Genomic DNA, 17,217 nt, shown 5'->3' on the forward strand with positions numbered 1-17,217 from the left:
GACTAATTTAATATTCAAAAAGCCGATGGCAGCACAGGATTTATTACAATGGACACCAGAAGCAGAAGCAGCTTTCTGCAAGCTGAAACAACTGATAGCATCATCCTTAGTTTTAGGATTACCAAACTATCATAAGCAATTTTTTCAAACTGTAGACTGTAAGCAAGGTTATATGACATCAGTATTGACACAGCAACATGGGGACAAGCAACGCCCCATAGCTTACTATTCATCACAGTTAGACCGAGTGGCGCGATCCCTGCCCCACTGTGTACAAGCGGTAGTTGCAGCTGCAATGGCAGTGCAGGCTTCGGCCTCAGTAGTGTTATTCGACCTTCTCACATTGAGAGTGCCACATGCAGTCGCAATTATTTTACTGCAAGAAAAAGTAGCATATCTTTCTCCTGCTAGACATCTTTCCTGTATGACTATACTGTTGAGCCAACCTCATATGACAATTGAACGATGCACAACTTTGAATTCGTCAACCTTGCTCCCAACCCCTGCAGATGGCAAACCGCACTGCTGCCTGCAGGAGATTGAGCAAAAGACATTACTGAGACAAGACCTTACAGATGTTCCCTTGGATGATGCCGAGGTGACATACTATGTGGACGGCTCGTGCAGGAGGGGTCCTACAGGACAGATCCTAGTGGGATATGCAGTCGTTTCTGATACTAAAACTTTAGAAGCAAAATCTTTACCACACAATTTATCTGCACAAGCAGCAGAGTTGATTGCCTTGACAAGGGCGTGTACCTTAGCAAAAGGTAAGAAAGTGAATATTTATACTGACAGCCAGTATGCTTTTTCTACTGTACATGTTTTTGCGCAGCAGTGGAAAAATAGAGGAATGATAACATCTATTGGTAAACCAATTAATCATGCGCAATTCATTTTAGATTTATTAGACTCTATTCAGTTAACTCAAAAAGTAGCTATTTGCAAATGCATAGCTCATACCAAGCAACAGGACAGAATTTCAAAAGGTAATGCGCAGGCTGATACAGCTGTGAAACAGGCAGCTTCAGCCTCAGAAGCTTTTCTTTTGAGTGAGGAATTACAACCCTCTGATATTTTAGATTTAGAAATGTTAAAAACTATGCAGACACTTACTACAAATGTAGAAAAACAGAAGTGGATAAAACGAGGAGCAATCCTTGAAAAGGGACTGTACATCTCCAAGGAAAAGAAACCAATTTTGCCATCTAACTTGTTTAGATATGCAGCTTTGTTGAGCCATGGGCAGAGCCATGTCTCAACAGGGGGGATGGTTCAGTTAGTGAATCGAGTGTTTACAACATATGGATTTACAAACTGCACAAAAAATTTTTGTGCAGCATGCCATGTTTGTAACAAGCATCATGCACAAGGGGCATTGAAGCCTAAGCAAGGGAGTTTCCCTATACCACCGTATCCGTTTCATACTATTTGTATGGATTTCATAGAACTGAATAAGTGTGAGAATAAAAAGTATTGCCTTATCATTATAGATATGTTTTCCAAATGGGTGGAAGCTTTTCCAACTAAAAATCCAGATGCAGCTACTGTTGCAAAGGTCCTTGTTAAAGAAATTATACCCAGATTTGGCATACCGGAAAAGATTTATAGTGATAACGGTACACATTTCGTGAACCAAACAGTGCAACAACTTAGTCGTTATTTTGGAATATCATTAAAAAATCACTGTGCTTACCACCCCCAATCTGCAGGATTAGTTGACAGGCATAATGGGGTGTTGAAGAATAAGCTTAGGAAGTTGATGAGTGAGACACAAAAGAACTGGGTGCACTGTTTACCTCTAGCACTGTTGAGCATGAGAACTGTTCCAAATTCAAAGGGATTAACTCCTTTTGAAACTTTGTTTGGGAGGGCATATTATACACCTCAGTGGAAACCTCTCATGTCTGCAGAGCAAGAGGCTGACAGTTCACTTGCAGGGTATATGAGACGATTTTTGAATAACAAACTTTTGCAGTTAAATTCTGTTTCAGATAAAGAGCAACCAAAATCGGAAGCACCAGTAGCCCCAGTCTGGGTGAAGATTGTGAAGAGAAAGAACTGGAGTTCTCCGAAGTGGGAAGGACTGTACCAGGTACTACTGCCGACATCCACTGCAGTCAAGATCGCGGAGCGAGCTTCCTGGATTCATTTGACGCACTGTAAACTGGTTAAGAACTTTGAATTGGACAAAAACTTTGTTACTGTTGTACAACGAGAATATAATGGCCAGGTACAGAGTGAATAGAGACATTGAGCAACCTCAGAAAACTTGTATGATCATTTTGATAACTATGCTAATCACATTGTTCTTTTTGTTGTGGCCACTCCTTTTTCCTGCCACAAAAGTTGAACTGATTAAACGTAATGAGCCAAACATAGACTGGCATCCGAACTTTAACACTTATCAGGCAATTACACGTGTCTATGCTGAGACTTTTAATGTTTCGAACTGCTGGGTCTGCATGGCCATACCAACAGCATACGGGGGTTTATTGATGGCTGCTGTCCCCCTAGGGGTCAATGAGACCTGGGAAAATCTGTTTTTTGACACAGTTGCTATTAAAGCACATGATAAGGTAGTGCTGTATTTGCCTGCAACACAAAAAGGAATTGTATGTTTTTACAAAAATGATACCATCCAAGTGGGATGGAGCAAGTGTAATGTCACCGTACAGTATAAATGTTATACAAAAGCAAATGATTTAGGTGGCTCTTGTAGTACAGATTATAACTCATTTTTGAAATCTATGCATAAGACTCTTGATCAGGTACAACGTAATCCTGTACTTTTTAAACAGTTATCTGTAATAGATAGGAAAATGTTTCATGCAGGGCAGTCATTTCGTAACAAAGTAACAACTAAAGTAGAGGACTGTTATTTTGTGTGTGGTAAAAAGGCATATAAATGGTTACCTGAGAATTGGTCTGGCAGTTGTTTTTTGGGATACCTGGTCCCGGCCATCCGACACACTGCAGTTTTGCCTCAGGGAAATATTCGAAATACCCGAGATGTAACCAAAAAGACTGTTAAGAAACCTGAGAATCCAGTGGGACAGATCGAAGCAGGCTGGAAAGACCATCGTAATGTGGGAACCAAACTTGCGCACATGGACTTGAGTGATGCTGTCATATCCTGGGCAGGTATATTACCTGCATATGGTGCAGTTAAATCGATATGGGAGCTGTGAAAACTGTCAAAACTTCTCGAAGTAATGAGTAATGTGACGTTTTCTGCTCTTGAACTGATAACTGATGAACTGAATGCCATGAGAACTGTAGTACTCCAAAACCGAATGGCTCTTGACTTCACCCTAGCGGCGAGGGGTGGGACGTGTGCTTTAATCAAAGAAGAATGCTGTGCGTTTATTCCTGATCATCAGCATGAGATTAACGATCATCTCGAGGTGATTCAGCAAGTGTCGGCCATGACCAAACCAGGCCCAAACCCTCTGACAGACTTTTTCCAGAGTGTATTTGGGGGGTGGGGTTCCATCCTAATGAACATATTGATTGCCATTGGGGTAGGATTACTCCTAATAGGAGTTTGCGTTTGTTGTGGAATCCCCTGCATGAATAAATTAATCAAAGAATTCATAGATATATCAGTATCTGAGACTATGTATCAACGTACTGAATTTGAAGAGCTGCTAGAATGTGAAACACTTTCATAAAAGTTTAAACTGAATGACTTTCTTAACTGCAAATCCTGATTGGAAGAGGTTAGGAAAAGAAGCAAACTGTTTACTCTTTTTTGAAAATAGAATTAAAAGGAGGGAAATGTTAGAAAAATATGTATTAATGTGTGTATGCTTAATGCCAATTAATAATCAAAAGAATTAATACGCTTTTCATTCTATTTTACATGCACTGTATTATATAAATTGAGTTTCATATGAGACTGAAAAAGATGCTTTTTGGAAACTGCAGTATGCTTTCTGAAACTTGCAAGATGCCCTCTGACCTAGTAATTGCTAGCACAGCAATATTCATGTTTATGCCTTTTGGAAATGTACTTGAGAAGCAGGTGCTTATCTGCTAGGTCAGGAACGAATGAATGAACAATACTATATTCTGTAAATGTAATGATTTTAAACAATCAGCTTTGTTCAAAGCATGAGAACATGTGCAGCTGCAGTAGCTTAGAGATAAAGTGGACAAAGGATTATTAGAGAAATGAACTGCTAGCATTGTGCTTGAATTAGCCATAGTACCTTGAATGGTAACATAACATGTATCTAACTGGTAGTAATCAAGGCCATGTTGTTTTCCTCAGGAAGTTTCTCACAAAAATTGTTAAATCAGCAGAAATTCATGGGAATGATGGTCAACAGATGATGATGAATAAGGTGGTAATCTGTTACGTCAGCTTGGTAGGTCATGTCTAGTTAGAGAATGTATAAAAATGAAAGTATTTCCTGTTTCTAGTTGGACAAACTCTGTAATAGCACATTTTTGTCTCCTTGCTGCAAGATTAAAGTGCCTTAACCTGAACCTACCGTGTTTTGATCATTTTTAAAGTATATTTTTCCTTTGACACTAAGTGTCCTTATGATAAAGATTAACATCTTTAAGAATGATTAAACACTTCTATATGACTTTTTATGTAGCAACAAGAAGTGTTTTACAGCTTTTAAAAGCTGATTTAGGTTCTTCATTTTGTTCTGTGGTGGCTGCTGTGTTTGATGTAACACAAGACTAGAGCATAACAGTTGTAACAAAGCTTGTTATGCAACTCGTTGACATCAGAAAGGTGCATAACCAGCTTATCTTTTAACTAGTATCATAACATAATTAGCATGCACTATGTACTAAAAGATTATTTTATCTCCTTTTTGGGGTGTAATCAGAGCACTGTATGTGTTACACATACATTGTAGACCCATCTAACTATGTAACAGTTGAGGTACTTCTGTGATTTCAATCAATTTATCAGCTTGCACTCTGTCAGTAGTAGCAAGAGGGTGTCTAAATGATGTAGACTCTAGTGTTATTTTACTTTTGTTCACATACAAGTTATGATAAGCACAGCATGACTATAACTATATGTATTCCTTTCTAGATGTAGAAAACTAGTTTTACTTATCATACAATGTCTGGCTGTAAAATTACTGGACAAGGTAGTGGTTATCCTTAAAGGTCACCCTAAAGAGGATTTCTAAAAATTACAGCAGAAACAAGTACAGGATGAAGTTAACATCTGTATTTTATTGTTTTTTTTTCTGTCACCAAAACATTTTATATTGGAATTCTCATGACCAGAAACTGTCATGTAAAACAGTGTCTCATTGGTAAGTTTTTTACTTAACGTCAGGGATCAAGGTTCACTTATGACTCTCCCCATGTGGAGATTGTATATTGCTCTCAGAACTGCTTGGATAACACACACACACACACACACACACACACACACACACACACACACACACACACACACACACACACACACACACACACACACTGCAGTTCCCATTAACTATTCTGAAAAACTGTTTAACATTTTCTCTCCCAAGGGGGGACAGCATACCTATCAAGTGTCCCTGATTTTGCCTGATATTTTTACCCTTTCCCTTGAAAAAATTACCGATGATTGCAGTCAGTGCATTATGCCAGACATTAGCATTGTATACTTAGTATTTTTATGAATGTTGATGCAAAATCTCTTGTCTGATTAACTTTTTATTTACCTTTATACAGTGAGGTGAATTTGTCCTAGGGAAGGGGGTTAAACACATGGCTTGGTCTACATGAAGAGGTTAAATAACAGAGGGAGAACTCATTATTATTATGGGCAGACGCAGGTACATTTATAGGATCATATGTTTATGGGTTCATTTGTCAACTGTATGACCTACTGATGTTAAAAATGCTTGACTGCTAAAATTCCATGTTGATATTCTATACTTCTCAACTTCCCGTGTATATATATATATAAGTATATTGGTAAATGTTAATATGCAGAAATTTTGACAGACCTGTTAAAACCTGGATGTCATCTGAAAACCAGACAATGTACATACTCAAGATCAAAATAAAATGATCAAAAAAAGAAAGTATCCTTTTCGAAATTGTTAAAAAAAACCCAGAGCATATACTTTTCAGATATGATTTGTGTGAATAGTAGTATAGTGCGGGTTAAGGTTAACACACATAAGTAAGTTGGGCAGGGGGCTTAACTTCATTCGTATATGCTTTTGATGATCATCATCATTAAAAAATGGGACAAGATCATGTTTTGTTATAAATACATTTTTCATATTATCCATTCTGATGTACTAGATCACAAAGCGTCACTTCTGAACTATATCTGCTCATAGGGCATCATATATCATTAATGAGTGGCCAGTCTGCTAGTAATCAAGTTGTCAAGAACAGATTCAAACTAGCCAGCTGGATGGGACTTTCTGAAGATTTGTGTTACAACTTATGTGAGGTTTATCAACATTGAGGTAATAATAGTGAAGGGATAGCAAGGATTCCCAATAGTATGAGGGGTGTGTGTGTGTCTGTCTGTTTGGGGGGGGGGGGATTCTCCAGAAAAGAAATGCTGGAGAAGTTGCTTGGAACTAGTCTGATGAAAAAGTGTTTGAGGAGTCATTTGTCAATAGATGGTATTATATTCATGTCTTCTGTTTTGGCGTAGTACTTTCACTTAATCATTTATGTTTCTGTACATTTGTTGTTTTAATGAAAAAAGTTTATTTCATGTTATACGATTCTTGCAGTCTGCGAGCACAATGAGTCTGTGTTCTCACGTACGAACAGTTCACATAGGGAATACTACAAGAGCTGGAGCCCCCGGTGCTCAAAAAACACTGTCATGAAGCCAGAGACTCAGGAACAGTATAGCTCATGTGGGTTTACTGCTGTTGAATGCATACCATGTATACTGTAGATCTGCGCCATCTTTCGGCATTTGTTTTTTGTATTTCGGAGATCTAGTACTGTGGTTTTTATACAAATGTGATCTACATCATTTGTGGATTGCTAACATCTCTGTCTTCAGGAAGAATTATAGGACGAGACCCAGTTGGGGTTCTAGTGTACTCAGTGAATGACACATGCTGTTGGGGCTGGACATACTCGCACAGAACCTCTTTATTTTTTATGTTTGCTTGCCTACCAAATAGTGGTTGTTTAATATAAGAACGGATTTATACCAAGGGGAAGTAGTTGTGTGAGGTGGAATTGTGCGTTCTCTACACAGCAGTTTGAACTAGTTATTCACACATTTTATATTCTGATATCAGCTTTTTTTTTGTGTTTTTGTGAAAAGGCGGGATTATTGACGGGTGTGGGTATATGTTACATACAGGGGACTAACGCTGGTTTTTACAAACTGTTGGACTTGGTGTTAGGCTACAAAAGCAGCCTTACTAACTGGGACTTTATTTACCAACATTTTGAACCAAGAAATGTGATATTGGCAGCCTGTAATATTCAGTTGATCCCCTTATGAAGGCCCATTGGAGGGTCCATGCTACATTGAACTGATCGATTGTTCTTGGGATTTTGCTACAGAATTACGATATTTTGTTGAGACTGTAATATTTTTTGGATATTACACATATTAAAGTGATTGGACAGATTTATCTTAGACATTGTGATTCAATACACTCCTATCATATCATTATTGTGTATCAGTGTTGGGTCATGGAGGCGTTAACTTTTTGCAAGTGTAATATCTGAGACGGCGTTTTTTTGCGAAATATTTTTTAATATATCATTTACTAGGTTTTAGGATTGGCAATTTACCAGTGTTAGTCTGATAATTTTGCAATCAATATACTGAATTTATTATTTTGGAAAAGTGCGTTTATAAGTTTGTATGGGATACAACTCTTTTTAGGGTTTGCTGTTGACACTATTTTTGGATGCATTTTCCAATTGAACATTGATCTTGGGTTTTGGTTTAGATTCCAACTAGGTTTAAGAACGAACTAAAGTACTTAGTTGTGATTATTTTGTGAGTAGGGAATCTCAATATGGATTTAACAACCACTACCTCTAAATGTATACCTATACACTCCTCCCAGTAACCCCAAAACCAATCACAAAACAACCCAAAAAACACCATCTACCAATCATTTACTCCATACACCTCCCACTAATTAACACACTCCTCCCACTAATTCCTACACACATACCATTACAGCCACTCAACATGTGTGCAATCAACGCCATCACTCTTGCACTACTAGCTATAACCTATCACCTCACCTCCTATCACATCACTCTTCCTACCACCATTACCATCCCATCACAACATACATCCACCTACTCCACCCACACCAAACACTATAGCCTACACATACCATCAAGTAATTACCATCACAGCACAATCCCTCTATCACCCACAATACTTAACAAAACAACCACAAAATCACTTTCCACACATAAGTACATACACATTCTTGCTAAGCTATCAAAACTCCTTCACCATATCAGTCACCAGTTAAGATTAGCAGGTGACATACACCCTAATCCAGGCCCAGACATACACCCCCCCTCCTCCCCACCCCCATCTAATAATGCAAACTTACTCTCCAGGCCAAAGAATAGCCTACTTTTCCTGAACTTAAACATACGTAGCATTAATAATAAAGTACATCTACTACATACTCTAATAGACACCTATTCCCCAAATCTACTATCCCTAACTGAAACTTGGTTAAAACCTACTACTCCCGATAGTGAATTCCTTCCCCCAGGCTATAATGTAATACGTAATGATAGACTTTTCAGAAAAGGGGGTGGTGTAGCATTACTTTATAAAAACAGCCTAAAGGTTACCATTATTGACTCTCCTATACTCCCCTGAATGTCCTCAGAACTACTACTAGCCAAACTTGAACTAACCGATAAAAAATCTATGAATATTATAACAGGATACATACCACCAGATAATAACATCCCCACCCTAGAAGCCCTTCTACATTGGACCAATCAAAACCTACCCCAAGAAACAATCATCCTAGGTGACTTTAACATTGACTGACATACATGTTCGAGCTCCAACCCCTCCAGTTTCATAAATCTGTATAATTTCTCCCAAATCATTAACTCCAGTACAAGGCTAGGCAATAATAAAAGCAAAGAGAGCCTCCTAGAATGGACCCTAATAAACAATTCCAATACATTCTATCAAGCAGGTGTCCTACCAGACAACCTCAGTAACTACCAGCCCATCCTCCTACTAAAACTCAAATCCCACACCAACTCCGAAATACCAATGTGGACCATTAAAAACAAAAGAAACTTTGACATAACAAAATTCAAACTTGAACTACAATACCAAAATTGGAATCTTCTAAAGACACTCCCACTAGACGAAGCAGTTGAGCTATTTAACATTACCTTCCTAAATGTCTTAAACACCCTTGCCCCTCCTCAAACAAGCAAACAAAAAATTAAAATAGCCCCCTGGATTACAAGTACTACTAGAACCATGATAGCCCAAAGAAATAGAGCCTGGCATCAGTAGAGAGCCAATAAAACCATAGCAACCAAACAAGAATTTCAAAAACTCAGGAACGAAGCAAAAAAACAAATTCTACTAGACAAAAGGAACTATTTTTTCAATTTGCAAAACAGACACTAAAACAACCCCCAAAAACTCTGGGCAGCACTAAATACATTACTCCACCCCGGCAGACCAAGTACTCCAACACCAGCCACTGTAAATGATAGCACTGACATTCCAGAAGCCTTTAATAGATTTTTCATAGAAACCATTTCAAAATTAGTTCATCAACAACCCACAACATCTACTACTAGCAACCCCAAGCCTGCTACCAATATCAATACCACCTTCCAATTCAAACCTATTCCCACAGATTATATAAAAAGACTATTAAGTAAACTCAAACCAACTAGCCTAGCTGACGACAACATTCCAGCCAAATACCTTCAAATAGCTGCTAATGAGATAGCCTATCCAATATCAATTCTCCTGAACAAATCAATAACAGAAAGCAAAATTCCAGCAATTTGGAAAATAGCATATGTCACCCCACTACACAAAGGTGGGACCTGTGCAGACCTTACCAACTATCTCCCTACTGCCATATTATCCCCACTTGCCAAAATATTAGAAAAATGTATGCACCAGCAATGTATGCAATACCTACTGAAAAACCAACTTCTCACTCTTACCTAACATGGGTTTAGACTAGCCCATAGTACAACTGCCATCCTCTCCTTCACCAACTTAATCAACCAGAACCGGAATCTAGGCAAACTAACATCAGCCATATTTTTAGACCTATCAAAAGCTTTTGACATGGTCAACCATCCCAAACTTCTTGACTCCCTCACTGACCTTGGACTAGCCACTGATTCACTAGGCTGGTTTCAAAATTACCTAATAGGTAGACAGCAAGCAGTCAGGTGGGATAACAAACTATCCACACTGCTCCCTGTTACAACTGGAGTTCCATAAGGATCAATATTAGTCCCTCAATTATTTTCCATATTCATTAATGATTTCAACAAGATCACCCAAGATGCAACTGTCATACAATATGCTGATGACTCAACACTAGTCTGCTCAGTCATCAACCCCCTCACACTCCTTTCCACTACCCAACAAGTCTTCAAAACCACTGAAGCTTGGTTTCTCAGTAAAAAGCTGTTACTGAACCCCAAAATGACCAAATTATTAATTTTCAAACCAAATAAATCCAACTTAAACGCTGATTCTTTCAGTATTACATCTAGTGATGGTATCGTTATCTCCTCAGACTCCCACACAAAACTACTGGGTATTACAATTGACAACAAACTGAAGCTTGACCTGCACATAAATCAAACCATCAAAAACATACACAGAAAACTAGGCAGTCTGTACAAAAATAAAACATACCTAAACCAACAGACTAAAATTACTATGGCTCAAACTCTGCTACTATCCACACTTCTATATGCTGCCCCCATCTTCACCAACCTATCCACAACAGAAATTACAAAACTAGACACATGTTACAATCAAATTGCCAGATATGCCACAAATGCTGCCTACCGTTCCCATCATTGCCACTCACTATACCAACTAAAGTGGCTTGAACTTCAAAGTCTCATTACCTTCCACCAACTAGTTTTCGCTAAAAAACTCCTACTATATCTAGACAAAATACCAGCACTATCTAATTTACTTAAAATACACGAAAACCCAAGACAAAATACCAGCACTATCTAATTTACTTAAAATACACAAAAACCCAAGACAAAATACCAGCACTACCTAATTTACTTAAAATACACGAAAACCCAAGAGAAAATACCAACACTATCTAATTTACTTAAAATACATGAAAACCCAAGACAACTACGTTCTAGTGACAAAACCTTAATCAAGATCACCAGAACCAATAACTTAGCAGGAGACTCCCTTTTTCCTAACTACATAGGTAAAATCTGTAACTCACTGCCCTCTGATAGTACCTCAGCAAATTATATCATTAAGTTTAAACAACTACTAAGGGAACACCTATTTATCAATAGACAATGCCCATGCCTTCCCCCAGGTTGACCTTCTATACCTTCTTCTCCCTCAGGACTTTCTCTGTCAACCTCCGCATACTAATTTACGGCATGTACTAATTTCTTAATACGCAAACCTCATCTACTAGGAGTTCTACTACACTCCTGAAAGCTCTCTAGTACTCACTGTACTCCCCATCTCTTTCTTACACCATCATACTCAAACACAATATTGTAAAGTCACACATATTTATGGGCGAATTATACATACTCTCATTAATTCAAGTAGAAATTACTGGGCATACTACAATTTGCAGCTAAAATATTTTTCTCTATGTACTTCTAATATGTTATGTTTAGTACTTGTTCTCTGTATTTGTGAAACAACTCTGTATGTGTTTACTTGCCTTTGAATACTTACAAACTGTGGAGCTTTTCTCCCCGGGCCTCCGCTGAAAATGGACATTTATCCAGTTGGATTCTCCCAGTCAACAAATGTAAAATAAATAAATAAAATATGTTCAGACTGAAATATGAATTCAGGCAAGCAGCTGTAGGGAGGGACAGGGAGGGGGACTTTAGTGTTAGAGAGCAGGAAGGGGATTTTAGGGTTAGGGAGTGGAAAGGGAATCTTAAGGTGTCTTAGGTTTAAAGAATGGGAAGTAAGTTTTAGGTTAGGGAGCAATCAGGGAATTTATGTTTTGGGAAGGGGGTTAGAGTTTTAGGTCTAAGAAGCTATTGTTGACTTTAGAGTTAGGAAGGAGGGGGAGTGGGGGGTTGAGTAGGGGAGTGAGGACTTGGGTTGAGAACTTGGTACTAGTATTAGGGTTAGAGTTTAGGTCCTGGTAGGGTTATATAGCTTCACAGGGTCAGGTGTTGGAAGGGATATGTAGAAAAGGGAAACCAGGCTAGTGAGACTTCAAATACTTGCTTTTCCAAACAAGTGGCAGTGAACAGGTGTGTCATTAGCTACTAGAATGCAAGCACCTTCATATTTGATTAATACATCTGTATTTTATTACTACTACACATGATTAACATCTTATATTCCAAGATTTCTAGTATAAATTGCTAGAAAGAGCTACACACCACTTGCAAAGCATAATTATTACAACTGCTGTTAATAATACTGAAATATTATTCTTTTAGTGTTATGGCTATATTTAACACAACTCACCCATGATACTCCTTTAGTTCCTGAAGAACCTGCTGCACAATTAAACTGTAAAAACATAACAGAAAATTTTAGTTAGGAATTGGTCATTCCAGCTGTTATGCACAAATGAAAATATTGTATTTTAGTCAAGAATAGCTTAAAAATCTGAGTATTGTCTATAACTAAAAGCAACATTTCAAGGTAGCCATCTAACACTTCTCATACATGAATACCAGGGTCACTGGTTTAAGGTAGTTAAAACCGTCTCACAAAATAACTCAATATACTGCCATGTTACAGGCCCATACATATTTGAAAACTAAAATTAAAAAATAAAAAGTACAGTATACCATTTATTAAAACAATAAAATAAACATGACTGCAGTTAATATTTTTGAAATGTGAATGCCATTTGACATTTGTCATTTTCAGTATTTCATTGTCTACATTTCATTCTTTAGTCTTCACTAGCAATTAATACTAGTATGTTAGCTCCATTAATTTTTATGCTGTGTGTGCTTCTACTACTTGAGAAATGCATTCATATTCAAATATATCCTAACTTTTACAATTATTATAGATAGACTATTAAAAAGACATAAGATCGGTTTTCTCTATAAGATTCAGCAAGAATGCCGTTGTACAGTAAATTAGGATAATATTTTAAAAAATGAAGGAAAAAATAGAAATAAAAATATGTAGTTTACCAAAAATGTACCCATAATGAGAGAGAAAGGCCTGCCCATTTCTCTGTTGTGATTAATATGACTTAAAAATCAGTTATATCTCATTAAAATCTAAATTGAAAGAGATTCAAACAGATGTATTCCTTTACCCAAAAATGTTTGATTTGGAGTCGACACTTTTATTGCAGGAAGTGAATGTTTGCTATTTTATACCAAGCTGAGATTTGGGATTAGCTGGATTTAATTGCTTCCTCTGGTATTTAAATGCAAGTTTATCTAAATCAGTGAATCTGTAATTTATTTCTACAGCTGAGGGAGGACTTTCTGAGGTAGAACTGTTGATGGAGATTTATCTGTAAACAACTCAACACTTAACAGCACATCATTTACTGAGTCTGCCAAAGAATAACAGAGTTTGGAAAAAAGTATTACACTTAACTGTCTTGTGAATGAAAAGTTATCTAAAATGTCATTTCTTTAAAGGCATGATAATGAAACTCGGGAATAACCTCTGGCCATTTAGGAATGGAATTATCATTGTTTTTTTGAAAATTTCCCAAAGCAGGGTGAGCTTTGGGCCCCTTAGGTGCTGACTTTATTACATAGACAACATGGGTATTTCTAAATTAAATGTGAATGACTTAATATATACCAAAATAATCTAGAAATGATAAAACACCAAAATTGAATGGGTCATTAAGGAACATGTGATTGGGATATGATTAAATCTAGATGATGCAGGGTATTGGAGACTATGGTTTGATTGATGTGGGATGTAGTTAACATGTTTGTTTTTCATAGTACTACATTTTTAATTGAGTTTTTTACCCAGGATATGGACTTTGCTATTTTTACCTTCTGTTATTTCACGTCATGTACCTAGAATGAGAGCCCCAATAGGTGGTCCCCATACTAAGTTAGATGAACAATAGTAATTTCCTTTATGCCTTATACATCAACTAAAGCAACATTATTCCAATTAGATTTGGGGCTAGAAGTCAGAAGGAAACTTGTCAATTGCAATCCCCATGAAAAGTCATGTATGAATGGACACAGGAATAAAACAGCCACATGAACAAAAACGGGTTTCCAAAAGCAAATCACAGTAAGACTTGGAACTAGATATCTGTTAGGAGATAACTTGCTGAAACAGTCCATGAAAGAACCCAGCTTTATTCACTACAGTGAGACTGTGTTATGCAGAGGTGTTGTGTGAATTAGTGCATATAAGTGAAGATGTGCCTGGAAGTGATTGCAGAGGATTATAATGGATGCTGGATGTTATCCTTTGGTTTACATGGAGTACAGTTTAATAAATATAAATCTAATGGATGTTTATGCTTGATGGAGAAATGAAAGATATAGTGCATGTAGTCCCTAGTAGGATTAATCTAATAAGTTGTGACAGAATCCCCTATGTAACATGTTTTCCCATCTTTAACAAATTGTTGTACTACAGATATTACAAAATTAATATGATTTGGATAAAATAAACATTGAATGAAAATACCATTTCTATGGGAAATGATTCAACTTAGAAAGAGAGAAAAAAAAACAGAATACAACTATTTATATAAGTGTAATGAAAAAGCCAAACACTGCTTGCACCACGGTCTCAAACACAACTTTATTGTAGCTTTTTTTTTTTTTCAGGCAGTCCGGAGGTACTTTCTGGTTAAATTACTTGATTAGAGTCACACAGTAGACAAATGGAGGCTGAGGTACATTCTGGTTAAATTACTTGATTAGAGTCACACAGTAGACAAATGAAGGCTGAGGTTCCTCAGCCTCCATTTGTCTACTGTGTGACTCTAATCAAGTCATTTAACCAGAAAGTTTCTCTGGACTGTGTGGAAAAAAAAAAGGGTACAATAAAGTTGTGTTTGAGACCATGGTGCAAGCAGTGTTTGGCTTTTTCATTAGTGGTGGTTTTGACACTGTTTTCTGCTTGGGTTTATGTTATTCAATTTATATAAGTGTAGAAAATGAAAGAAAGAAGTAGACTAAAACATAAAATTAAAGAGATCTGGGTTAGAAAACAATGTACAGCTAAATTATTTATTTTTAATAATAATGGGTTGAAAGTGATTTTATATATATATATATATATATATATATATATATATATATATATATACATATACATTCATAGGTTCTTAGGTAGGTACTAGGCTATCGGCCCTGGGGCCTATACAATTCCAACCAAAAAGGTACCCCTGGCTTTTGCCACCCAAGAAAATTATTTTCCTGTGCCACTGTCAAGCAGAGCCAGAGAAGTGATCCCTGAGGTGAATTTCCTATTTCCCATCCAATCATCAAGATTTTTCTTGAAGAGTGCTAATGAGGAGCTTTGTTTGATATAGATAGGTAGTTTATTCCAGAGTATGGGAAGTCTCTGGGACAGGAATCTATCCCTCCGGCATGTTCTTTTTATTGTGGTGGCAAGGTTTAGGTCCCTAGAGCATGTAGCTAGGAGGGATTGGGATTTCTTTAAGTGGAGCATGTCCAACAGCTGTGGGTTTGACATAGCTTTGTATGTTAGGCAGAGATCACCTCTGGGTAGGCGATATGTGATGGAGTAAAGCCCGAGTTTTTTGAGACGGTAAGCGTAGGGCATCTGTTTGAGGCCGGTAATCCTCTTTGTGAGGTATTTCTGTGGCCTTTCCAGTTGTTGTAGATGTCTTGTGAGGTACATACCAAAAGGGGCATTGTACTCTATAATATGGGTCTAATGATTGATGAGTAGAGGGTAACAATGACCTCTTTTTTTCTGGATGAGAAACCTTTTGTGATGAGGTGTGCCACGTAGAAGGATTTCCTGACTACTGTGGCGATGTGATTATCAAAGGAGAGACTACTGTCCACCTGTGTCCCAAGGTCTCTTATCACACTTTCAGTGTTAAGTATACTACAGCCTATGTTGTAGTTCATGGGTACAGAGTTTTTATCAAAGGGGATGACAATGCACTTTTTGGCATTGAGCTTGAGGCCATGGCTTTGACACCAGGCATCTGTCTCAGTGGGGCCCTTTTGTAGGATGTCCACATTGTTAGGAGTTTGGATTATGGCTCCTAGTTTGCAGTCATCTGCGAACTTCATTAGCCAAAGACCTTCTGTGTTAGCCTGTACTTTAGAGAAGTAGATACCAAACAGGAGAGGACCCAGGACTGAACCCTATGGTACTCCACTTGTCACTGGTCTGAAGTCGGATTTGGAGTCTGCTTCTTTCAGTGTGGGTTTTGTCAGTGAGCCAGTTGGCAACCCATCTTGTGACATAGGGATTTATACCTAGTTTAGTGAATTTATCAATAATTCCAGAGTGGGGGATGGTGTTGAAAGCCTTGGCAAGATCTAGATAGGCTGTGTGAACCACTTTACCCTCGTCTATGGCTTGGGTGACTGCTTCAAAGAAGTCTATCAGGTTTAGGAGACATGATCTAATTTTACAAACCCGAACTAGGTGGGGTCCAGAGTTTGGAGATTGCCAATGTCTTTGTTTATAAGTTCCATGGTGATACTTTCCATGGCCTTGCAGACCAGGCTCATCAGGCTAATGGGGCGGTAGTTCCTGGGGTCCGTGGTGGCTCCCCCCTTGTGGAGTGGGATAACCATCGCTGTGCGCCATTCAGCAGGCACAAAGCCTGATGTGAGGCTATGATTGAACATGGTACTTAGGTGGGGTGCCAGTGCCATATATATATATATATATATATATATATATATATATATATATATATATATATATATATATATATGGATCCCCTTCAGTAGGTCGAACATTTATAAGTTTGAACCACATATGGCCGAGACTATATGTTTGAACTTATAAAACTCTGATCTGACTGAATGGAGATCTCCATACAGAGCGGAAAGGGAAGATTTCCCATTTCCGCA

General features: G+C 37.7%; 1 protein-coding gene across 1 annotated transcript in view; it reads right to left on the reverse strand.

The window, feature by feature from the left end:
- Nucleotides 1-17,217, reverse strand: part of ARHGEF18 (Rho/Rac guanine nucleotide exchange factor 18) — a 2,448,098-nt gene that overhangs the window by 1,839,681 nt on the left and 591,200 nt on the right. The window contains exon 7 of the mRNA XM_044090748.1: nt 12,659-12,703. Within this exon, the coding sequence (XP_043946683.1) occupies nt 12,659-12,703 (45 nt within the window). The remainder of the gene's footprint in view (nt 1-12,658; nt 12,704-17,217) is intronic.

Source organism: Protopterus annectens, chromosome 13.part0 (assembly GCF_019279795.1).
Source record: "Protopterus annectens isolate FY-2018-M chromosome 13.part0, PAN1.0, whole genome shotgun sequence".
Lineage (NCBI taxonomy): Eukaryota > Metazoa > Chordata > Ceratodontiformes > Protopteridae > Protopterus > Protopterus annectens.